The 23,952-nt window shown below is 59.0% G+C and overlaps 2 protein-coding genes across 7 annotated transcripts; one reads left to right on the forward strand and one right to left on the reverse strand.

The window, feature by feature from the left end:
- The first annotated feature begins 351 nt into the window (after window positions 1-351).
- Window positions 352-19,652, forward strand: STX1B (syntaxin 1B). Of its 2 annotated transcripts, none has more exons than XM_036118946.2 (10): window positions 352-488; window positions 9,896-9,970; window positions 10,184-10,283; window positions 10,405-10,479; window positions 12,941-13,014; window positions 13,418-13,526; window positions 13,709-13,782; window positions 15,742-15,879; window positions 15,982-16,092; window positions 16,447-19,652. In XM_036118946.2, exons 2-10 carry the CDS (start codon window positions 9,950-9,952, stop codon window positions 16,525-16,527), a joined length of 783 nt encoding a protein of 260 aa, XP_035974839.1. In that variant the 5' UTR covers window positions 352-488; window positions 9,896-9,949; the 3' UTR covers window positions 16,528-19,652. The 2 variants fall into 2 exon arrangements, with proteins under 2 accessions (XP_035974839.1, XP_035974838.1); XM_036118945.2 differs by lacking the exon at window positions 352-488 and adding an exon at window positions 1,495-1,660.
- A 269-nt stretch (window positions 19,653-19,921) lies between these two features.
- HSD3B7 (hydroxy-delta-5-steroid dehydrogenase, 3 beta- and steroid delta-isomerase 7) lies at window positions 19,922-23,607 on the reverse strand. 5 transcript variants are annotated; one of them, XM_078074583.1, is made up of 7 exons: window positions 23,429-23,607; window positions 22,928-23,098; window positions 22,559-22,714; window positions 22,192-22,300; window positions 21,796-21,841; window positions 21,460-21,622; window positions 19,922-20,945 (listed from the first exon to the last, which is right to left on the reverse strand). In XM_078074583.1, the coding sequence occupies exons 2-7, from the start codon at window positions 23,094-23,096 to the stop codon at window positions 20,530-20,532; spliced, it is 1,059 nt and encodes a 352-aa protein (XP_077930709.1). In that variant the 5' UTR covers window positions 23,097-23,098; window positions 23,429-23,607; the 3' UTR covers window positions 19,922-20,529. The 5 variants fall into 5 exon arrangements, with proteins under 5 accessions (XP_077930709.1, XP_077930708.1, XP_077930710.1 ...); XM_078074582.1 differs by having other exon boundaries at window positions 21,796-21,895; window positions 22,928-23,102; window positions 23,439-23,600; XM_078074584.1 differs by having other exon boundaries at window positions 21,796-21,895; window positions 22,928-23,324; window positions 23,439-23,545.
- Between the last annotated feature and the right edge of the window lie 345 nt (window positions 23,608-23,952).

The following is a 23,952-nucleotide window of genomic DNA, read 5'->3' on the forward strand; positions in this document are numbered from 1 at the left end:
AAGAAAGAAGAGAAGGGGCGCCTGGGTGGCTCAGTCGTTAAGCGTCTGCCTTCGGCTCAGGTCATGATCCCAGGGTCCTAGGGTCGAGCCCCACATCGGGCTCCCTGCTCCGCGGGAAGCCTGCTTCTCCCTCTCCCACTCCCCCTGCTTGTGTTCCCTTTCTCTGTCTGTGTCTCTCTCTGTCAAATAAATAAGTAAAATCTTTAAAAAAAAAAAAAAGAGAGAGAGAGAGACAACGCAGGGTGGGGCCCAGGGAACCCTGATATAGAGGGGTTGTGGGAGAAAGGATGGATCTGGAAGGAGGCTGGAAAACAACATTCAGAGGCTGGGGGTGGGGGAGAGGGGAAGGGAGGCAGGAGGCAGGCTGGGAGACAAGGAGGGGAGGGTTTCAAGAAGACAGAGGTCATTAGGGTCGTATGTCGCTGAAAGATCATGAAGGGTGAGGCCTGACCAGTGGCCGATGGATTTGGCACCAAGGAGGTCAACGGGTAAGTTGGCAGAAGCAGGTTCAAGGCCTGTCAGGGGCGAAAGCCCCATTGCAGGGTTGGAATAGTTGATGTGATGTTAAAATATGGAGATGGGGAGAGGAGAGGTGGGCATCAAGGAGAAGGACGGCGGGTACTTGGATCCTTCGGTGTACCAGCATTCCCTTCCCAATGGGGACGAATTTCCTTTTCAACAGTCAGAGCCCTGTAAAGATAAGCCAAGAGGTCTGGAAAGGTAGTGAGCCCCCTGTCCCCGGAGGTAGACAAGCAGAGCTCTGAGACCCATCGCTGCCGGGAGATCGTCACGGTTAGAGTGGGGAAGGCTGTGCAAAATAAACCCCAAAACAAACAAGTCCCTGTCCTTCTCAGGCTTGGCTGATTCCTTGCATCACAAAAGCCACCTAGAGGGTCAGTTTTGCTATTTCTAGTGTCCAAAGAACCCCCTGCAGGGATACACACACAGAGGTGGTCGTGCACAGGCTCACACAGATACTCGACACCAAACACAAAATCTCCCTAGATCTCCTGGTGTAAAGGGATCCACAGCACCCCCTCCCCTCCCACAGCACCCCTTCCCTGAATTCACGCCCTTACCCCCTTTCTGCCGTCCCCCCCACCCCCAACCCAGCAGCTCGCTGCCTCCCGCCGCAGCTCCTCGGTCTCTCGGCCAATCTCTCCCTCCTTCTCCGGCTCTGCCCTTCCCCACCCGCCTCTAGGCCTCTGCACTCCCCCTCCCCGGACCCCCCCCCCACCCTCAGCCGGACTACAAGCCCCAGGCGCCCCCAGCCCCCGGCGCTGCGCATGCCCCCTGCTCCCCGCCCCCTCCCGGCTCCCCCCTCCCTCCCTTCCTCCTTACCTCCCTCCGCCCCCCTCCCCCGCGCTTCGGCTCCCGCATCCCTCCATCCGAGCCTGTGCCGCAGCCGCATCGCCACCGCAGCCCCGGCAGAGCCGAGCCCGGCCCAGGCCCCTGCCCCTGCCCGGCCCTCGGCCCGCCGCCCCCGGCCCCGCCCCCGCCCGCGGGCCCCCCCCCAGCGGCTCGGGTGCCCCCCGGCGCCCCCAGACTCCGGCCTCCCGCACCGAGGCAGGAGGCAGGGAGCGGAGGCAGGAGGAGGACGAGGAGGAGGAGGAGAAGGAGCCGTCGCAGGATGAAGGATCGGACTCAGGAGCTGCGGAGTGTGAGCTTGGGGGTGGGGGGAAAGGGGGGGCGGGACCCCAATATCGGGGGAGCGCGTGGGGGTGGAGTGGGGGGAGGTGCTGGGACATGGGGGCAAATGATGGGACTGGAGGCTGGTGGTAGGGGCACCCCAGAATCTGGAGGCACCTGATGTCTCCAATGAACCTGCATTCTGGGGACAGTGGCTGGAAGAGGTTGGAGGCCATTAAGGCTCAAGGGGGCAGGAGAGATTTCAGGGGCTTTGCGTGCCCACATTCCCAGGAGGGCTCCGAGGGTCTAATCCGGGGATGGGAGAGAGTGAATATCAGGAGAGAACTGGAGGGTACTGTCATCCCCAGGGCAGATTTGCGGAATTGGAAAGATGGGGGCGGTTACTGGGCCAGGCTGAGTCTTGCGGGACCAAGGTTTGGGGGTGCTAGGGGGAAGGACACAGGTTGGGACAGAGATGCCAACACCTGGCAGTGACTGAAGTGTGTGTGTGTGTGTGCACACGCGTGTGTTGCTCCCTGTGGGGAGGGGGCGCCTCTCAGAGACAAGGAGGGAAGGGGTGGCCTCAGGAGACAGCCAGAGGGCCAGGGCTTGAGATGGGGTGACCCCAGAGGTGGGAGATGGGTTGCAGAGGAGAGGGGGAGGAGGCTCCATGCACAGGGCCATGGAATTGGGTTGTGTGACATGGAGTGTGCTCTGCTGGGGGGAAGTGGGGCAGGGGCAGGTCGAGGTGGGCCCCTGGTTTGCAGGCCTGAAGAGGCCCAGCTCCGGAGTCTGGCCAGGCAGTTTGTGTTCGGGTGACAGGGGGGAGGAGGGAGGCGCTGATGTCCGCAGTGGAGGCTGCCAGTTGGAGGGGCTGGCCAGTGGGGGTTTGATGAGAATGGTTTCTAGGGTCGGGAGAACGCTGGGGCATTTGTGGGGATGACCTGGGGGCCGAGGAGGCGAAGCTGCCTGCCTGCTGTTTGCTCAGGGCCTGTGGTGTTATGTCCATGAAGTACTAGCCCCAGCCGTGATGTATCCTGATGCACTGGGTCTCTGCCAGGAGGAGCCTGTTGGTTGTTCCCCGCTCCCAGGGTTATTACCCCATTTGACAGATGAGGAAGCTGAGGTGTGGAGATAGCAGGAGCTTGCCCAAGGTCACCAAGCAAGTGGGTGGGAGGATCAGACTGGAACCTGGGTTCCCAGTCTGGCAAGTTGACATGGGTCTCTGCTTTTTTGATCTTTGAAACAGAAGTCTCCACACTCGGGGTAGAAAGCCCCGTCTTTGGAGAGCCCCCGGGATATGGGCGTGGGAAACCAGGCTACAGAAAGATAGGAGGAAGGGGCTGGAAGATAAAGTGACTGTTGTTGTCTCCGGGGAAAGATATGTTGGCAAATGGGAAGGAAGAAGAAACTGGTGGTTGAAAGGGAATTTTCAAGGTTTCTGTATTCAACTTTCACTGAATATGGGGGCCAGGCATCCGCTAAGTGACAATAATAAAAATAATCAACCCTCTAAAGTCAGAAACTGTCCTAAGCATTTTATTCATATTTACTCATTTTGGTCCTCACCTCAACCCTGGTACTAGTATGATCCCATTTTGTAGGTAAGGAAATTGAGGCCCAGAGAGGTTGAGTAACTTGATCGGTCACAGAGCCAGGAAAAGGCAGGCAGGCGGGCTGGCTCCAGCACCGTGCTCTAAACTCCCCTTCTTTCACCAGGCAGTTTTCAAAGCGGGCTGCCATCCATAATCTCATTAGCCCCTCACTGACCTCCTGGTAAGGTATGTAGACTGAGAGACTACCTCATCTTATAGCTGAGGAAACTGAGGCCCAGAGTGGTTAAATAACGTGCCCAAGGTCACCCAGCTCTCAAGTCAGGAATGCAAATTTGAACCCAGATCCCCTGCTGCCAACACTATCCCATGACTCCAAAACCCAGAGAAAGGGAAAGCGGTTTGAGGTGAGGTGGTGGCAAAATTGTGGTATAATTAGAGAGAGAGGGAGGGAAAACCCTAAGACTAAGATGGGGGGGCAGGGCATGGCATCCTCATCCAAGTGGATCAGGGAGCCCCTCCGCCCAGAGGCAAGGAGTTCTGGCTGCTGGGGCTGCAGGGGGTGGGCAGTCAGGTGGGGAGGTGGGAGGTGGTGTGGAGGGGTAAAGGGGTCTGGGTAAATGGCTCTGGTGTTAGTCACAGCTCAGGGAGACTGGCAGTTTGGGAGGGGATGGGTAGGGCGGAAAGAAGCTGCCAGATGCAAGGAGTGCAAGGGTCTCCCCACCAAAGTTGAGAGCGAGGAAACTGGGAGGCAGAAGAGACCAGGCAGGGTAGGGGAGAGGCCTGCTAAAGAGGTCTCTGAGATGCTGAGAGGGATGGGGGGCAGTGGCGGGAGGGGACGTCAGCTCAAGGGAGCTGAATATCTTTCCAGCAGTACTTTAGAGTTCCCCAGGGGTTCTCAGATCTGTTTATCCCATAGCCGGTGAGGGCACAGAGACTGGAGTCAGACTGTCTGGGTTCAAATCCTAGCTTTGCTACTTCCTGTGTGACCTTGGGTGAGTTTCTTAACCTCTCTGGTCCTTAGTTTCTTCACGTGTGAATTGAGAATAATAATAGTACCTGTTCGCAGGGTTGTCCTAAGGATTGAAACTAGGTAATAGGCAAAAAGTGTCCAGAAGGAGCCTGGGCACAGTAGTGCCCTTGAGTGTTTGTTATTCTACAGCTGACTTGCTTTTTCCCCTTGAACCTCACATCAGCCCCCTGGGATGGGCAGGATGTGACCCCTAATTTATTCTGGAGTAGATTGAGGGCCAGAGAGGCAACCTGACCAAGGTCATACAGCTGGTAATGGCAGAGCTGGTGTTGAAACAGGGTTTTCTGTTTTCCAGTTCACCAAGGACCTCTGGGCACGAGCTGGGAGGTGCTGGGCTGGAGTTCATTGGCCGGATTGGTGTCCCAGGGCCCAAGGGGCGGGGCCAGGGACGGGGCTCAAGAGGAGAGAAGGGGGAGCAGGTGGGGCAGAGAGGCGGATTGGGGAGAGAGGGAAGCGTGTGGGGTCGTGTTGTGGACTGTGCAGTGGCCTGGGGGGTGGGGAAGGTGAGGCCCGTAGTGAGGGAGGCTGGAATTTGAGGCCGGGTGGGCATGGGGGCTGTTATGGGACAAGCCACGCACCTGAAGGCAGGGACTGAGTCATCTGGGTAGCACTCAGGTATGGGCGAGGCACAGAGAGGGCTTTAAATGGTACCCCTGAATGACAGCAGGGAGGGGCGACCTGCGTGAGTGCGCAGGGCCCGGCAGAGCCCCGGTGACGGGCTGTTGTCCCCCAGCTGCGCAGGGCTCCTTTCTGCCATCGCAAACCCACCGAGTTCAGCCCTGCTTCGGGGCCTTGGCCCTTGCTGGTCCCTCTGTTTCGAATGCTCTTCCTTCCACCTGGACCGTTGTCCCCTCCGCCTTAAATTCTGTGTCAGCAAATGTCACCCACCCCCGGAACGGCCCTCCCTGACCATCCTGTAAAGGGACACCCCTGATGGCCGCTTCTCTGTCTCACGTCGGGTCCATCTCCCCCCTGCTAGTTAGCACAGACCCAAACGGTCTTGTTGGTTCTCCCCCTCCCTCAGCTACTTGGAGGCAGGAGCTGCGTCCTGTCTTGTCCACCACTGTGTTCTCAGAAGCAGCCAGAGAGCTTGGCTCAGCTCATGCCTCTCCGCCAGGTGAATGAATGACTCAGTGGGGCAGAGGGAGGACGAGGAAGGGAGTAGGTGGGTAAGGAGGGAGGGCAGACTGGCAAGGTGGGGGTGGGAGGGCGGAAAGGCCCAGTCAGGGAGACAGATGGGCAGGAGCAGGGGTGCGGCGGAAAGAGGCTCCTGCCTCCAGATCAGATGACGCTTGCGCCCCCGAGGAGAACATGTGAGCACGTGTGTGCTGTGCGCACGTGTGTTTACACACACACACACACACACTCTCTGACTCTTCTGTCACCCAACACCAGGCTCTTTCTGCCGCTGTGTTAGTCACCTTCTCACCAGCTGTCTCTGGTCCCTGACTTGCTGGCTCACTGCGTCCCTCTCTTTCCATCCACACATCTGTCTGTGTTGTCCCCCCGCACCGGCGCGCCCGAGGGCCCCTGGTATCTCTGATGGGAAAGACTGCAGCTGGAGGCTTGGATCTGACGCCCCCGACGCCCAGGCGGAGCCACAAGTGCCCGGGACCCCTGCAGTCTCTCATGTCATTCTCTCAAGCGCTTGATGAGCTGGTGAGCAGGGAGAGCAGAGGGCCTGGGTTCGAACCCAGGTGCCACCCTGTCAGCGCCCCATACAGCGCCTGCTCTGTCATCTTGGGCAAGTCACTTAATCGCTCCATGCCTCAGTTTCCTCCTCTGTCAAGTGGGCATAAGAATAGTATCTGCTTCATGGAGCGCTTATAAGGGTTAAAGGAGACACACAAAGCCCTTGTCACAGGGCCCAGCTCACTGTAATCAGTACACACGTGTTAGATTTCTTATCTTCTTCATTTTGCACATGGGGAAACTGAGGCTTGAATTGTCCATAAAGTGGATCGGGGGCATATGATCATCTTTTTCTGGGTGATCTCGTTTGCCCACAGCCTTCGTTCTTTTAGGCTGGCCAGCTTCTTCCGGAAATGGAGGCCGCGCTCATTATTAAATGTGCACCCCTCAGAGCAGTGAGGGCCCTTGGTGCACCGGCCTGCCTTTTCCGTAGACGATCTGGGGCGCAGAGAAGGGCTGAGATTTGCCTCGGCAGATCACAGAGCAGGGCGAGGGGAGGTAGAACGCCTGGCTTTCTACCTGGGCTCTTCCTGCAGCCTGGCCCGTCTTCCTGGCTTTCTCTCCCGGCCACAGGAGTTCAGCAGTACTGGGGACAGGCAGAGCGGGACGGTTGCGGAGGGGAAGCCTGGGATTAAGCACTAGGCAGTTCAGGTCCCACCTCTGGCCCGCTTTGCTGTGAAACCTTCAGCAGGTCAGGCAACCTCTCTGAGCCTGTTTCCTCATCTGTAACACGGGAGGGGCAGGGGGTCCTAGCCAACCCTCACTAAACACTGCGTCTTTCTGGTAGCATTAGGCATTTTTCCTGCCTGGTTTCATTGCCTCCACCTACCCAGCATTTGGGCAAACGTTATTGCTGTTTGGCCAAGGCAGAGGCTGAAGCCCAGAAGGCAGAAATCGTGTGGCCTTGTAGCTGCTAGCCTGGGCAAGTTCTTTAGCCACTCTGTGCCTCAGTTTCCCCATCTATAAAAGGGAGCTATAATAATACCTACCTCAGGAGGCTTTTGTAAGAATTAAATGGACAGATATATACAAAGGGCATAGAACGGTGCCCAGCTCATGATCACATGTATGTAAATGTTTGCCGTAATTATAATTATGCTGCCCAGTGGTCCTTATAGGGTTTAAAGAAAGATTCAATGAGATAACGAGGATGTAAGACCCATGTAGAAGATGCTGGGTTTTTTTTTTTTAAGATTTTTATTTATTTATTTGAGAGAGAGAGAACACGAACAGGGGGAGAGGGGCAAAGGGGCAGAGAGAGAGGGAGAAGCAGGCTTCCCGTTGAGCAGGGAGCCCGACGCAGGGCTTGATCCCAGGACCCTGGGATCATGACCTGAGCCGAAGGCAGCTGCTCAACTGACTGAGCCACCCAGGCGCCCCGAAGATGCTGTTAAAAGATATTTTCCTAGGATTACAGGGCACGGAGCCCAACCAGATGGGGCCTTAGCAGGAGCTGAGCTGAGAGGAAAACAGCTGTGGCAGAGCCCCTGGAAGGAGGTGGCCTGGCCTCGAGCCTTAGAAGGGGCTGTGAGGGAGTCTATCATAGATGCTTGTAATTTCCAGCCCATTCAGCCTAGGCGCCCTTGGACAGGTCACTTTCCCTTTCCTCCCTCTGACCTCCCGTTCCCTCATCTGTGAAATGGGGACAATGATATTTGCTCGGGCTTTCCTTTCAGGGCTGTGTGGTGAGGATCAAAAGGGATTAGAGATGTAAAAGTGTTGGTGAACTGTAGAGGATTATTAGCTCTCAGCTCCCTGTAATTATTATACCAAATAAGTCATACTTGGGCCTCTACCTTTCTTCCTCTCTCAAGGACAAGTAAACAGGCAGCCAGGGATGCCCCGGGGCAGAATCTAAGGGAACTTGGCTCTGGGGACAAACAGGAGAGAGAGAGGGAAATTAAACTTTAGAAAGTCGAAAGTCAGCCTGGGGAAGAGGTGGAGAACAGGAAAGTTCCCAGGCACCCAGACCAGAGAGACGCCCCATGACCTGTGGGCAGCTGGGCAGGGGGCCGAAGTCAGAGAAGGGGCAGAGGAACGGCTTTGGCTCTAGGGGAAGGAGACCCCGTGGGGCAGCTGGCTTGAGGACAAGGCATCAGGGTCTTCCGAGATGAGCTGAGCCTCCCAGAGCCTCTGGGGGCCAAGGTCTATCGGCTTAGCCCTGGGTCTGGTGGAGACTTGAGAAGCCGGAGGCCCTCTCAGAATACCCAAGCCCCGCCTGTGCCATCTCTCCTTCCGAGGGCAGCTGTGGGCAGAGACAGAGGAGCCTCCCTTTCCCAGTGGATGTTTGGGATTGTGGAAATTAAATGGAAGTGCTGAATACATTTTCTGCGGTACGGTGGGACCCAGCGTCTGCGGGGAGAATCCCCCGCGTTCCGTTTGGGCAGGAAGCTGGGGGGGCATCGAGAGCGTGCAGCTAGAGGGCTCCCGCAGGCTTGCAGGCTCCTCCTGGGGCTCTCGGGGCTCTGCTGATTCCGAGTTCACTTGGCTGCCTAGATTGCATCTCGGTCCCATCTGGCTCTGTCTAGGTTCGATCTGAGCTGTCTGGTGGGATCCGTCTGCCCGAGTCTAGCTGGGGCTGAGCCTGTCTGGTTTCGGGCAGGTCCTGTCTGCGATCTGCTCGGACCCTGTCGAGGTTCCATGGGAGCTCCTCTCTTTAGATCCCAGCGGGCTAGGCTCCAGGTGGACACTTTCGGATCCCGTCTGGATACCATTCAGGCTCCGGTAGTCCGATTCCGTCCTGTTTGGGCTATAGGTTCTTTCTGGAAGTCAGGCTGAACTCTGTTTAAATGTCCACTGGGGCTGATGAGGGCTCCGCACGTTAATTAAGCTTGCCGGGCTCAGCTTTTGTTCTCTGACTTCTGCCCCAAGTGGAGAAGAGCCTCAAGTCCGGAGCGTGCAGCCCTGGGCAGCCCAGTCCGCCCCCGTCTTCTTACCTGGCCCTGAATGAGTGTGCAGGCCTGAGGCTCGGGGAGCCCGGGAGAACAGGCCCACAGGGCCCTCTCGAATGTCCCTGGGGGCACAGGGACACATCTGTGGGGCCACGCAGGGCAACAGGCAGCTTTGCCGTGGGGCCGAGTGTGGGTGAACGTCAGCGTGTCAGTGTATCTCCGCGTGGGTGTCAGTGGGCCTATTTCTGTGTGCCTTGTGTGTCAGCCCTTCTGTCTGTGTCACTGGTCTGTCTGGCGGTGGCGGTGTGGGTGGGTAAATCCCTTTGTGTCTCTGAGCCCGGGGGGCGGAGGGCTGAGCCGCAGCAGGTTGCAACTGGGAAATCCAGGCAAGTGAGAGTAGGTGGGTGTGAAGTTGGGAGAGGCTGGATGAAAGCAAGTGAATACACGAGAGGGGCAGAGCAGCGGAGGGGGTGAAAGCAGGCGGGAGGAGGCAGGCGCGGGGAGCCAGGGGGGTCGGGCTGCTGCCTGTGTCTCTCCTCCAGCCCCCCCGGGCTTGATGGTGCTTGCTCAGCTCGGCGCCCGCCGCTACCAGTGAAGTGACCTTGCACAGGGGACGTGGCCGGTTGGGTGGAGGCTGGAGGGGAAGAGAAAGGGAGCAAAGTGAGGCCTGGACAGGAGCGGCCGGGGAGACAGCGGCCAGGGTCAGCCTCCTGGGCCTCCACTCCAGACCCCTCCCGGGAGCCCAGAGCCGGTTCCTGCAAGGCTGACATTTAGCTGGTGGGGACGAGACCGGTTAATGGCAGTTGTCCTGGGTGTCACCCACCTCCAGGGTGACTGCATTCTCAGGTCCACTTCCACCCTTGAAAGGGTGCCTTCTGCTAATTCCCTCCAACGTGTCCTTTGGGCACCTCGGGTGCCTGGCCTCCGGGACCCTGTTCCACAAGATTTCCGGTGTTCATTCGGACCGCTTGGGGCCCTTGCATTTGCCCTGCGAATGACCTGCCCCCTGCAGATGACACCTCCTCAGACCCCTGCTCTGAGCCTAGAGCTGGGAGCATCCGACTCAGGGTAGGATTCTGCCTTTCTTTGCCTCCCAGGCGAAAGACAGTGATGATGAAGAGGAGGTGGTCCATGTGGATCGGGACCACTTCATGGACGAGTTCTTTGAACAGGTAACGGAGCTTCCAGTGCTCCCAGACCCAGAAGCTGGCCCCCGGCCAACGACTCCCTTCGCCCTGTTCCCACCCCTGCTCTCCACTCCTACCCCCTCTTGGCCTTTTACCCATCCCTCGGCTCTGGCCCATTTACCCGAACCCTGACTAAGCCCTCAGGGCCCCTTGCCTGGCTCAGCGACTTGGCTGGGCACAGCTGATTTGCTGCCCCAGGTGGAAGAGATCCGGGGCTGCATTGAGAAGCTGTCAGAGGATGTGGAGCAAGTGAAAAAACAGCATAGTGCCATCCTGGCCGCCCCCAACCCAGATGAGAGTGAGTACCGCTGCTGGGCAGCTGCGAGGGGGATGGGGGCGGACAGTGTGCGTGGGGGGAGGGAGGAGAGGGGGTCTGGGCTCCCATCCAGACTTCTCATCTGCTCTGGCTCTCCCCTCAGAGACCAAACAGGAGCTGGAGGACCTCACTGCAGACATCAAGAAGACAGCCAACAAGGTTCGGTCCAAGTTGAAAGGTGAGGAATGCAATCCCCAGACTAAGGAGAAAAACAACTCTGCCCTCATTAGACCAAACATGTCTTTCTGTAAGGAGTGTCTACAGATTTCCAGGACCCAGATTCCTAAACAGTGAGAAAGCACAAAACCCCAGATTCCCCCCCCGCCCCCCGCCCCTTGCTCCAGATTCTTTGGAGAAAGATACATGGCAAAGAAATGAGGGAGAGGAGGGTTTCTGCCCAAGTTGCGTCTGAGCGCTGCTGGATCCACCAGCATGAAGGTCCACCAGAAAAGAGAGTCTTCCAAGTGGCTTCAGTTTCATTAAATCCTTATTTCTCCAGAACAGGTGCCGGGCATAGTGCTAAGCACCCAGTAGGTGGGCTCAGCAAATGCTTCTGAACTGGTATCCTCGGCTCAGGACAGATTGGACTGTGTGGCGGACATCAGGAGTTGGCAAGCTTTCAGGAGGGACCTGCCAAATCCTTATGTATTCACTCTAATTTAAGGACTTGGGTGCTGGTAATAACCACCTTCCCCCAAAGCACTGTGGGTTGGGAACCTCCTTGTCTGCCGGTGCCAGGGGAATAGCAGCGTTACCGTGATGTGGTAGATTCAGCATCCGAAAACATTTGCCAAGCACGTACTTTGTCTGAGGCCCACTGCGGGGCATTGGGGAAAAGGTACCATGTTAGGTACCTGGCCTTGGACACACCGACCTGGGTCCAGAGAGTTGAGAACAGGGACTTCCCGGACTCAGTGGGAGGTCATGTGTGAGCCTCCAGTCCTGATCTGTAAAAATAAGCCTTCTACACTTGTATCCTGGAAAGGAAAATGACTTAAACTGGGAGCACATTAAGTACAAATCCAGGCAGAGGGAGTTCAACTTCCATCATCAACTCAATTCTGGACAACTTCCATCATCAACTCATTCCTCCCCTCGGCTTCCTCACTGGCACAGTAAGAAAAACAGAAGCAACTTCAAAGCAGGCTTTTTTTTTCAAGGGGTAGCAAATTTTTTTTTTCCTTAAATGAAATCTTACAAAGAACTCCAATATATACAATACATAAAAGACAGGCTGTTCTGGCTGAACTGGGGTTGGGAGGCCCAGGGCCCTACCTAGCTGGTCTCCCCTTTACTCCCAGCAACAGCCCCTGAGGTTCTTTCCCAGAAGCAGGGTTCCATGGAACACCGTTTAAAAATCCCTGAGCTTAAAGACTTCTTTGGGCCCACCGAGCTCTGACCTTAACACTCTCTGTAAGACCATGAGGTGGGCTCCACGGATTAGGAGTCCGGGAACAGACCAAGAAGGAAGCTAGGAAAAGTAGCAGTGACATAGAGAAGCTGACCTTCCAGACCTCCAGAAAAAGAGAGAAGATTCTCTTCTCCCCCATCTTTCTCCAGCTATTTGGTGGCATGAGCTCAGGCTTTGTGTGTGACCTTAAGTGAGTCGTTTTCCCCAGTTGAACCTCAGGTTCTAGTGTGATCCATGGGCTGATACCACTGAACTCTCAGGATTCTTGTAAGAAGTCAATGAGACCCTCTAAAGGACCTTCCACTACAGGGTTTGGCTCCAGCCCCAAGTCTGACGACAGGGTCCCCGTAGGGGCCAGAGGTTGCGACCTCCCTGGGTGTGCTGTGCCTTCCTGGCCTTTCCTGCAGCAGGTGGGCCAGGTATCACTCGGTCACTGTGCCCACCATTGCTGGCAGGGGAGCGTTGGGGTGCTTTTCAGCCCCCAACTTTTCCCGCTGCCAGCAGAACAAAGAAGTGATGTTCTCAAGAATGGCCTGGAGGCCCTTCCAGGTCTGGAGGGCCTGGTGATTCATCCCTGCTGCATTTTCAGAGCACTGTAGATCTTATCGCAGGCAAGCTCTTTTTTTAGAAAATCTGAAGGATAGATGTCAGGAGTGCATGATCCAGAAGCAGGAATCCCAGTTAATCTGTGCGCTTTTCCAGAACATCCTTTAGACGTGGGAATTCCCGGAACAGAGATCACCTTCCAGGGCTGGGGGGGAGAGCTATTTTTTGGCGGACATCCCTCCCTCCGCGTAGAATTTTCCAAGAAAAAGGCAGGCCACTAGAACCTGACCCATCTGGAAGTGCCTGCCTTCCGCCAGGAAAACCGCAGGATGGGTTCCTGCCCTCTTTCCAGAGGCTGTAGGAAGTGGAGAGTTCCCCACGTACTGGAGACCCCCGTGGGGTCAAGCAGGAGTTACATCTGTGGGACTTTCTAAGACCCAACCCTTCCGCCAGAACAAGTAGCCCCTTTCTGCCTGGTGACCCACCGACCCTCATCTCCCCTCCCCCTGAAACGCCTGTCCTCTATTCACCCGCACCCTGGATCCTTTACTGTCTGCCATGGGTGTGACATCTCTTCACAGGCCCGGGGCCTTCCTCGGGGTGTCGACCCTTCCCACGTCCCGGACCCCCGCCCCACAGGCCCCGGGTCTCCCGGCCGGTCACTGCACCCTCTCTCCCGCAGCAATCGAACAAAGCATTGAACAAGAGGAGGGGCTGAACCGTTCCTCCGCGGACCTGCGCATCCGCAAGACCCAGGTAGGAGGCCGCGGCCTGGCGGGGCGGGGACCGGACCGGATCGGATCGGACTGGGAAAGGAGCCCGGGAGGGAGCCGCGAGAGGAGAGTGGGCGGGCCAGAGCGGAGCAGGGCGCGGGGCGTGGCCAAGGAGGCGCCTGGGCGGGGTTCTGGCGGGGGGCGGGGCCGGGCCATATCTCCGCGCGTTTGGCGGGGCCGCGGCACGCTAGGGGGTTTGGGGGGGGGGGGCCGGGCGCGGGGGCGGGGGCGTCCTGGGACTGAGCACTTGACCGGGGTTGGGATCGCGGCGCGAGCTGAAGAAGGGCCGTAGGCCAGCTCAGCCTCTCCTCCCCACTGCATCCCTCCACTGGCCTTCTCGCCCCGCTCTGTCCCGGTCTCCTGATGTGTCTGTACCCCCACCCTAGCACTCCACACTGTCCCGGAAGTTCGTGGAAGTAATGACCGAATATAACGCGACCCAGTCCAAGTACCGGGACCGCTGCAAGGACCGGATCCAGCGGCAGCTGGAGATCAGTGCGTGTGCCCCGCTGCAGAGTTCCCAGGCTTGCCCCAGCGCTCTTCCGTGGCTGCCCCGGGCCTTCCGTGGAGGCCTAAGGCCGGGTGGGAGGGTGGGCTCCTGGGTCTCTGCCCCATCCCACCACCTCAGGCCCCCAGACTGGCCCAGTCCCTGAGCACGGAGGCCTTTCTTCCCACAGCTGGAAGGACCACGACGAACGAAGAACTGGAAGACATGCTGGAGAGCGGGAAGTTGGCCATCTTCACGGATGATGTGAGCCCCGGGTGGGGGTGGGTCTGGCTTTGGAAAACATTTACTTCTCCTCCCTCCCCGAGCTGAGGTTGAATTAAGGTCCTAAGTCCACCCTGGAATCACAAACAGTGGGAAGTCAGGACCTGGAGCTGGGGATTTCCATGGGAGCAGGGCCTGCAGGAAGGCACCCCCATAAAAATGGTCAGCATTTTGAGTAGCCAGACACTGTTCTAAGCACTTTTACATATTTACACTTGCCTGCTATCTCACTCGGTCCTCACCACCAGCCTCTGAGGGAGCCAGATTTCACCAATGAGGACATCTGACCCAGAGATTCACCAGAGAGGTTAAATAACTTGCCCAAGGCCTCAGAGCCAGGATTCAGATCCGCCGTCTCCTGTCACTTAGGGCTCTGACGTCTTCCTACTGAAGCAGGTCATTTCACCAAATGACTAACTTGCCTACATTATGAAATTTTTTAAAAAATACCAGTTTTAGTTTTACTAAAGTTTTACGCCCTGCCCTGCCCTTGTCATCTTAAATGTGAGTGGATGGGCTTCCCCCCCTGTAGTTCTTCTTTCTCTTTGTATATTTTGCCTTGGCCTGCCCAGTTCTGTCTCTGCTTCTGATGGCAGAATGGCTCTGGTTAAGATTTCTAGACCAGAACTCGAGTCTCTTCAGTGACTGTTTAGCAGTTTTCAGCAAACTGTTACTTAGAGAACTGATCTTTGTTAAATTAGCTTTGAGCAAATTGATTAGGGCCAGTTAGCCTGGAGCCCTCCCAAACAGCTCTGCCCAGGCTTCTGTCTGAGAACGGAGGGGAGCCTGATGGGTTCTGAGACGACAGATCTGATCCCTGCCAATGAACCCACCATCATTACAATGGAAACCCATCGTTACAATGCAGGGTGGTCGGGATCTTGCCTGAGGGCTGTGCATCCTGCAGACAGGCTCTAAGGTAGTGGTTAACTACTGGAGCCAGGGAGGGCTTCCTGGGGGAAGTGGCATTGGGCTGTGCTTTAAGAAACAGGGAATATTTGGACATGGTGAGCTGGGCGAAAGGCCCACTAGAGAAAGGGAACAGATTGAACAAAGACAGGGAGAGAGGACCACTTGCCAAACAGCCACTGGATGATTTTGGCTCTTAGCGGATATGTAGGAGATGAAGCCGGAAAGGGAGAACGAGCCCCGGATAGAGTGAGGTGTACAGCCTGCGGTGGGGGGGAGCAGGGAGGAATCGTGGGGAGCCCTGGAGGGTTTCAGAGCAGAGGAATGGCTTGATGAGGTCTGAGCAGTGAGCAGTTTGGGAAGCGAGCGGCCTGGCTCAGGCCAGGTGTGTGTGTGGGGGGGACAGGAATATCTGATTGTGGGTTGGAGTTAATCTCTCTCCCTGACTCTTGAGGGCTGCGGTGCATTTCTTTATTTCTCCCCCACCTAATGTCATGGGGGCTCCAGAGTGGGCACACTGCCTTCTCATCTGGGCCTTCTCTGCTTCTATTTGCTTTCTCTGCTGTGTCCTCTGCCTTTGACCAGACAGGGGCCCCCAGTACTAATGGTGACTCTACACCCCCTATTGCTCTTCCCTGGGCTTCCCTGGTGTGTGTGTGGGTGTGTGTGTGTGTGTGTGTTAGAGGAAGCCCTGGGTGAGGTGGTGGGCTCAGGCCAACTTCTATTTCTTGTAACTTAACAAACTTCTCTTTAGTGCTCACTGTGTACCAGGCAGATGCTGTTCTAATTGGTGGATACATAGTAACTCACTTACCGTTCACAAGGACCCTGGGAGGTGGGCACTGCTATCATCCACCTTTTCCAGGTGTGGAAACTGAGGCCCAGAAAGGTTAAACAATTTGCCCACAGTTAGAGCTAGTAAATGACAGTCAGATTTGAACCCAGACCCTCTGGCTTCGGAATCCAAACTGCTACGGGAGTGAAGGGGGCTCTGCAGCTCCTCCCCTCCTGCCCCCCACCCCATTGCCCTAGATCAAAATGGACTCACAGATGACAAAGCAGGCACTGAATGAGATCGAGACGAGGCACAACGAGATCATCAAACTGGAAACCAGCATCCGAGAGCTGCATGACATGTTTGTGGACATGGCCATGCTCGTGGAAAGCCAGGTACAGCCTCTCCCCCACCTTCTAGGAGCCTCCTGCAGATCCCTGGGGTGCCCCCTCCTCCAGCCCAGGCCCCACCCCATCCTATGCACATCTCCTCTGCAGGGTGAGATGATTGACCGCATCGAGTACAACGTGGAACATTCCGTGGACTATGTGGAGCGAGCTGTGTCCGACACCAAGAAAGCTGTGAAATATCAGAGCAAGGCCCGGAGGGTAAGAGGGTGGGGGGTGACGAGTGGGCCGGCGCCTGGCGGGGGGGGCGGTGGTGGTGGGAACAGGCTGGCCTTGGGGGAGGCGAGCAGGCCTGTGGATGGGGACAGGCAGGCGGGGCAGGTGGGCTGGAGCGGAGTGCTTGGGGCTAGGTTCAGGCCAGGGCTGACCTGAGTGTTGAAATCCAGAGGGAGGCCTTATCTCTGATCTCTGGCTCTGACCTCTTCCTTTTTCTGTTTTCTCTCCCCTCCTCTCTTCCCTCACACCTCCTCCCCCATCTTTTGCCCCATCTGTCTGTCTCTCTTTATCTCTCTGTCTCTCTCGTCCTTCTTCCCTGTCAACCCTTTCTGCCTGCAGAAGAAAATCATGATCATCATTTGCTGTGTGGTGCTGGGGGTGGTCTTGGCGTCATCCATTGGGGGGACGCTGGGCTTGTAGGCCCCCCACCCCTGTCTCTCCCAGACCCTTCCCCCACCACATTGGGAGCAATACCCCCACCACCCCTTTCACTCCATCCCCTGCTCCAGGCTCACCCCCAAGACAGACCCAGGCAGCCCCCCCTTCCCCACCTCCTGTCAGACCCTGGAGTCCCTGGACCTCACCCCGCCATGGACCACCCCCGGCCCCGCACGTAGATAGCAGCAGGCGTGATTACACATGCACACCAACATGCATGCCGCCGGCACATGCTCAAGACGTGTGGACACCCCAGCGTGTGTGTGTGTGTGTGTGTGTGTGTGTGTCCGTGTGTAGATGTGTGTAGAAGCACCAAATCACCTTTCTGGCCCCCCACCTCAAGTCTGTGTGTCGTCTGAGCTTCCCCCCTTCACCTGGGCTGTCCTGTGTGGACTGTGGCCAGGGGTACCACAGCAGCCCACCAAGCCCCGCTCTGTCTTCTGTGAATAGGTGTGTGTGTGTGTGTGTGTGTGTGGCCACAGCTCCACGGACGCCATCGGTGTACATGGAATTCTGTGTTTGAGTGTGTGGATCCGGTACAACAGCACTTCCTCCCACGACCCCCGCCTCCGCCGTGCCTGCTCTAGAGACGGCGGGCTGTGAGTGCTCGGGGGCTCACACTCACATTCGCGGACGATCCAGGTCGGCCCAGGTGCACAGAGGCCATGGCAGACACCCCGGTGTGATGTTGAGCAAACCCCAGGGAGTGTGTGTGTGTGTGCACGCATGTGTGTGCATTGTGAGCCTGTGGAGTGTAACCAAGGCGAGTGGAAGCATACACGTACCCGTAACCCAGCTCAGCCTGTATGTACGTGTGCACTTCTCCCAGCAGGTAGTGTGAGGAGTACGTGTGTGTGGGCGTGTGCGTGCGTGCGTGTGCATGTGTGTCAAGGATGTGCTTCAAGTGTTGATAGGTCTTCTCCTCGGACGGAGCCCTCCGTGTTGGGTGGGCACAAAAAATCTGTATTTCTGTGCTATGTAGAATATGTGTGTGTGTGTGTGTGTGTGTGTGTGTGAGTGTGAGGCTTTCTACATAGTGTGTTTCTGCCCGCCTGTGTATCCTATGCACACGTGTGTGCTTCTTTAAACCTGTGTGCCCCGTCCAGGGTTGTTCATCCAGCTGTATTTGCCCTCTCCCTCTCTCCCCAGAGCTGCTGACCAGCATCTGGTGTGGCCACACACCGTTCCACCAACACTGTGCAACTGGCGCTTCCTGCCCTGCCAGGTCTCCGAGCCCCTGTGCACACATGCCCACGTGCCAGTCTTTTCTATGTCTCTGCCAGAGGGTAGCCCTGCAGCTGGGAGAGCGGGGATACGTCCGTGTGCTCACACGTGCCCAGGCCGAGGAGGCCCCGCGCGGGTGCCCCCCCAGCCCCGGGCGCGGCCATGTCCGCCGACGCGGCCGAGCTGCCCACACGCCGGTGCCGCCTGGAAGGGCTCTTGGTGGGAGATGGTACCGATGCGGGGCATGTCCAGGGCTGCCCCGGACAGATTGAAAAGGAGGGCATTCGCGCCTTGCACACGTTTCCCTCAGAACTGGGAGAGGCCAGTGTGTGTCTTCAGCACCCCCTTGGATGGCCCGGGCTCTGCCTCCGGGACTGGAACTGTCATTCCCGGCCTACCGGGATGGCCGGTGTGGCAGCCACCGCCCCAGGGGAGCTGAGTCCCGGGGCCCCTCCCCCGGACACATCTCCTGCTAGATGTTGGCCATGGCTGTCCCGGACCCTGCCCGCCCCCTCCCGTGCCCCGGGTGGAGACAGGTGACGCACGGGCCCGGGTGTCTGAGGGCGAGGAAAAGGCCAGCGCCTCCCTCGCTGCGTGGACCACACCTGCCCGAGGCACGGGTGGGTCCGCGAGGCTGGTGGCAGGCGGGAGCTGCCTGAGCCAAGGACCCGCATGGACGGGAGTGTACGCCCGGGGCTGGGCGTGCGTGTGCACAGGGTGAAGGGGTCGCGTACGTGTGTGCAGATTGTTTCCCAGGGTCCCGCTTCCTGTGCAGTGTGTGTGTATGTGTGTGTGTGAGTGTGAGAGACACAGAGACAGGGAGCCAGTGCAGATGTGGCCTTCCAGAACACAATACCCCCCCCCGCCCCCCCCAGCTCTTGTAGCTGAGCCCTTCCCTGCCTGAGCTGTCTGAGCCCCGCCTGTGTGAGGCCGGTCGTTACAGCCCCCACGGTGGGCTCTCTCGAGGAGGGGAGCCTGCCCGTCCCTTCCAAGAATGTCCTTCTGCAGGACGGGAAGTTTGCCCCGGCATCTAATTACAGCCCTCGTGCTCCCATGTCAGCCTTCTTTGGCGACATCAGAACGGGCCCCGGCACCCCCGCCCTTTTTCCTTCCTGCCGCCGCGCCAGGACAGCCTTGCAGCCCCGGTGTTCCCGGAATTCCCACAGCCCTGGGGCCACGAGCGCGAGGGCGGAGCCGCGGCTGGAGTGCTGCCGTGGCCTCCGTGAGTGGTGTCAGGCCCACGTCTCTGGGAGGATCCCCGAGGGGCTGCTGTGCGGCAGCGTCTTCAAGTCCCCACATCATGTGACGGCCGCTTGTCGGCTGCTGTGTCGGTGTGTGTCCTGGACCGTTGTCTGGGGGCTGGTGTCACGCATGTTCTCGGACGAGTGTGTGCGGCTCTCCCTCCATGCACCTGCGGCCCCCAAGCCCATGTGTGCCCCGTGGGTGGCCCTGGGCCTGGCCGGGCCTCGCTGCTTTCCCGTCCCCTCCCCCCCCAGCCCTGCCTCTCACAAAGCACACTGCGTGTCCATCCCATGTGCCTGTCAGGCGATGCACGCTCTTGCCACGCGTTGAGCGTGTGTACATGATGTGTTCTATGCATTCGCCCTGTCCCCCCAGCCCGCCCCGCACAGGACAAAATGGGTGGCCCCCGGCTCCCCACCCCCCGCCCGCTGTGCAGCCGTGTGCGTTGGCGTGTGTTTCCGTGTCGCTGGCGTGTCACGTGACGTAGCCGTGTTTGCTGACATGAGCCCTTGCCCCTTCTGTTTCTCCGTTGGTTTCTAGAGCTCTTTCCCTCTCCTCTCCGGAGGGGACAGGACTCCTGGGGCCTGGCTGGGGGCCCAGAGCCAGGCCACCCTCTCCTGTTAGCCCTCAGAGTCCCATCTCTCTCTATTGGTGACCAAGTTGCAAATGGATAAAACACAGGAAAATTCTGCCCCCCCCACCCCGCCCTGCATGTCCTGTCCCCAGAGTCCCCCCACCCCCACCCCGGGCCGGGTCGGGCCCCGTGGGACGGGAGAAATAGCAACCAATCCAACAGCGGGCGTGCTGTGTGCTCACTTCCTTCTGTCCCCACATGGGACAGGCGCCGTGGGGAGGGGGAGACAGGGTGGGAGGCAGGAGGGGGGAGCCGGACAGGTAGATGGACACAGGCTTGGATAGGGAGCTTTAATCCAGGGCTTGGCCAGGTACAGCACAATATTGTAGGAACTAATTTGGGTGGAGCGGGCAGAAGAAGGGAAAATGCGCAGATCTGCTTAGGCTTCGTTGAAGAGAAGAGAGAGCTGTCTAAAGGTGATAAATATTTTTAAAAGAACGGGACTATGACCCCCAAGGAGGGCCAAATGTGGTGGGAGGAGCCAGAAAGAATCTTCCCGCCGAATGGAGGCCCGAATCCGGGCCTGGACCTCAGAAGGCCAGCATGAAGCCCGTGGAAGTCCTACTCACTTCCTGCTTGAAAAGCCAGAAATGGGACGGGGCAGATGAGATCATCAGGGGCATCGGACATTCGCCCACCAGCCGTCAGGCCTGGGTTGAGAGTGCAGAGACGCCTGTCCCAAAGCCCCGCCCTAGAACTTAGAGGCACGAGGACGCTGACTCAAGGCTCATGGATGCGACACGGGGAGAGCTGTAGGGACAGCCGGGCTGGCCCCAGACCCCTGCTCCAGCTCCAGACTGCAGCCTTCCCCCCCCCGCACCCCCCCCCCTCCAGGGTTTGAGGGCTCCAGACCCGGAGGGATGCTCCAGGCCCTAGCTCCACCGTCACTGGGCTGAACCCTCCATGGCCCGCACCCAGCGGATGGTGCGGGTCCGGCTGTCCTCCCACGAGAACAGGGGCTCGTAGCCGAAGTGGCGCTGAGCCTTGTCGGTGCTCACAGTGAAGGTGGTGTTGGCCACGGCCAGCGTGTAGGGGTTGAGCAGGGGCGCGTAGAGAAGCAGCGGCCGCAGCAGCCACTGCAGGAGGGCATTGAGAGCAGCCAGGAGCATGAGCAGCCAGTAGGGCGCCAGCAGGCGGGTTTCCACCAGCCGCAGCCCGCAGGGGCCCAGGAACTCCATGTTGAAGTCCTCGTAGCTCTTATAGGGCGACTCGTCGTAGCAGAAGTACACCTGGCCGCCCACGAGTGCCGCTCGCCGCTCCAGCTCCCGCGCCACCAGCACGTGCATCCAGGCCACGTTGCCTACGGGTGGGGGAAGGGAGGCGGCTGTGGCCCCGGGTGCCCCGGAGCCCGCGGAGAGGCTGCCCTCTCCCGGGCCGGCCGGTGTCCAAGCCGCCCCCCCCCGCCGGCCCCCGCCCCCGGCTTCGGGCTCACGTGCACATGCCCGCGTAACTACGGCCCTTGTAAAGGCTGCTTTCTCCCCAGCCCCTGTAGCCACTTGCCCTCCGGGGCCAGCCTGGGTGGAGGCTACTGCTTCGGCTGCTCCCCTGCAGGTGCTGCCCCTGGCCTCTCCCGGGGAGATGCGGCTCCCGTAACCGCGCTCCTGTCCTCGGCCGGGGACGTGTTTCTTCCGTTCGCCTTCCCAGCTCGCACGGCCGCCGCTTCCTCTCTGGTCGGGCAGGCAAGGCCCGCGCATCCGGCTGCTCCGGCCCACGCGTGGCTCACCCTTCGCTGGCCGGGGGCGCACACCGCCCACCCAGGACCACACGGGCCCTGCCCCGTTCTCAGCCTCCCCGCTGTGTAGCCGGGGCCTTACCCACATAGACCCGACCGTGCTCCACAGAGGCTGGGATGGCCCGGAAGAGCCGACCCCCCAGGCGAAGGCCCTGGTGGTAGAAGTCCCTCATGATCTGGTGGCCTTCGCCGTAGATGCCAGTGGGACGCAGGGCACACGTCACCAGGGGCAGCCCCCCACGGACCTGGGGGCGAAAGGCAGGCGTGGTGAAGGCCCAGGACCCGGCAGCCTGCCCTCTGGCCCGGCCTCCTCAAATTGGAGATGGAAGGAGGTGCCCAGGGCAGGCTGCGGAGAAGTCCCGCCAGCACTGGCGGCCCTCCCCACCCCAGCTTCGTGTCTCTTCGCCTCCTGTCTCACCTCCCTTCCATTGGCTTCCAGGACCAGCCGCTCAGCTTGGGCCTTGCTGCAAGGATAGGGGTGTTTGTGGACTGCTTCATAGGGGGTGTCCTCATTGCCCCTAGTTGAGGGAGAGGGAAAATTCTTTTTTTTTTTTTTTAAAGATTTTATTTATTTATTCAACAGAGAGAGACACAGCGAGAGAGGGAACACAAGCAGGGGGAGTAGGAGAGGGAGAAGCAGGCTTCCCGTGGAGCAGGGAGCCCGATGTGGGGCTCGATCCCAGGACCCTGGGATCATGACCTGAGCTGAAGGCAGACGCTTAACGACTGAGCCACCCAGGCGCCCCGAGAGGGAAAATTCTTAATGCTGAGGGGAGATGGGGCTCCTAGAGTCTTGAGGGGAACCTCAGCTTACCGGTAGAAGGGGTGGCCTTTGATGTTGGGCCCCACAACTTCCATGCTGCTCGTGTAGACCAGGAACCGTGTTCCAGTCTGCACACAAGCCTCAATCACGTTCTTTGTGCCTGGGAGAGGTGGTGGGGAGGGGAAGGGTGGACCCGAGCTAAAACTTCCTCCCTCTCTGCATCTTTCCCACCCCGCATCTCAAATCTGGATGACGGCCCTGGGCTTCCTTCCCCGGGTCCAGGGAAAACCACAGCGGGGCTGAGGGCCGCCGGACCCGCCATTACGGCGGGGGCAGGAGTGTCCAGAGGACAGGTTTTCACAGGAGAATCCCAGAAGTCAAGGTCAAAGAGGGGGTGGGGAACAAGCAGCCATCTCACCCTGCACGTTGACCTCGTGGATGGTCTTTGGGCTGGCCCGCCCAAACACATCCACCAGCCCAGCTGCGTGGATGACCACGTGGGCTCCAGCCACAGCCGCTGCCACCTCGTGGGCCTGGGTCACATCCCCCTGGATGGCAGTCACCTGCACGGGCCCTGGTAGGGATGGGGGCAGCCAGAGACAGGGTCAGAGCTGGGGCCGCCGGCCAGCTGCTGGCCTCAGCCTACACCCTTAGGAGCCACATGTTCCCAAGGTGACTCATTCATCCCATCCATGTGCACTGGAAGATATAAACACGCATCATCTTTTCCACCCCGGCCAGCGGAGTCCGCCCACCCCACCCTCGCGTCCCTCCCCACCATGGTCACCTGTCTTCTTCAGCTCCTCCAGCCAGGGGCCCAGGTGCAGGTCAAAGACCCGCAGCTCCGAGAGCCGGGGTTCCCGCTGCAGAAGCATCCGCACCACATGCTCCCCCAGGAAGCCGCAGCCACCTGTGACCAGGTACACCAGCTTCCGGACCTCTGTGGACTCGGCCATGCCTGGCTGGGGAAGAGAACCCGAGCTGCCTGCCCCTACGTACCCGGTGCCGCGGGCACACCTGTTAGCCCTCGCCGCCGCCTCTGGCCTGGTGGGCTCCCGAACCTGCAGCCGGGGCTGCAGCAGCCAGGCTACCTGCCCTCTGAGCCCGCCAGCCGCAGCTCCTGAGAGAAGGCTGAGGGCCTGGCGTCTGGGAAGGGCTCAGGGGCTGAGCTGGAGGGGGTGGTTCTGGGACAAAAATGGAAGGCAGGAGGTCAAGAGCTGAGGAAGAAAGGAGAGGGAGACGGGAAGGGCTGTGACTAGGGAAAGGGACCTTGGGGCCCTGGCATCACCTCGGCCTACCTGCAGCCACGCTCCCAAGATACCCAAACTGGCCACCGGACGGGCCGTCTTCTCTCGACGCCTGGGCCAGCCGACCAACACACCGTCCCCTTCCGCTTGCTCCTCCTCCCTCCTGGCCCATTCCAGGAACAGACACCAGCCCAGCCTCCACCCCTCCGTCCCCAGCACTCTTGCCATAGGGCGCCCCCTGGCGGCCACTCTGCAGTCCGCCGGCAGCTGGTTCCAGCAAAGAACTTGGGGAAGGGAGCTGGGGAAGCCACAACCTGCTGGTTGGCACTGAGGACGGAGCAGGTGCGGTGACCTCATTCCCACTGCATGACGTCAGTCCACCCCTCTTGCTGGATTTCCCAGGATGCCAGAAGCCCAGCAGCAGCTGTGGTTCTGGGAAGGGAAGGGAGGCCGACCTTGGCCCAGCTCCAGCTGACCGAGGTGGGGGATTTCTGGATGACCATTCCAGCCTAATAGGTGGCCCAGAGCAATGGTGGTTGAGTCTGTACGTCTACCCACCCCAAAC

Source organism: Halichoerus grypus, chromosome 6, assembly GCF_964656455.1.
Source record: "Halichoerus grypus chromosome 6, mHalGry1.hap1.1, whole genome shotgun sequence".
Lineage (NCBI taxonomy): Eukaryota > Metazoa > Chordata > Mammalia > Carnivora > Phocidae > Halichoerus > Halichoerus grypus.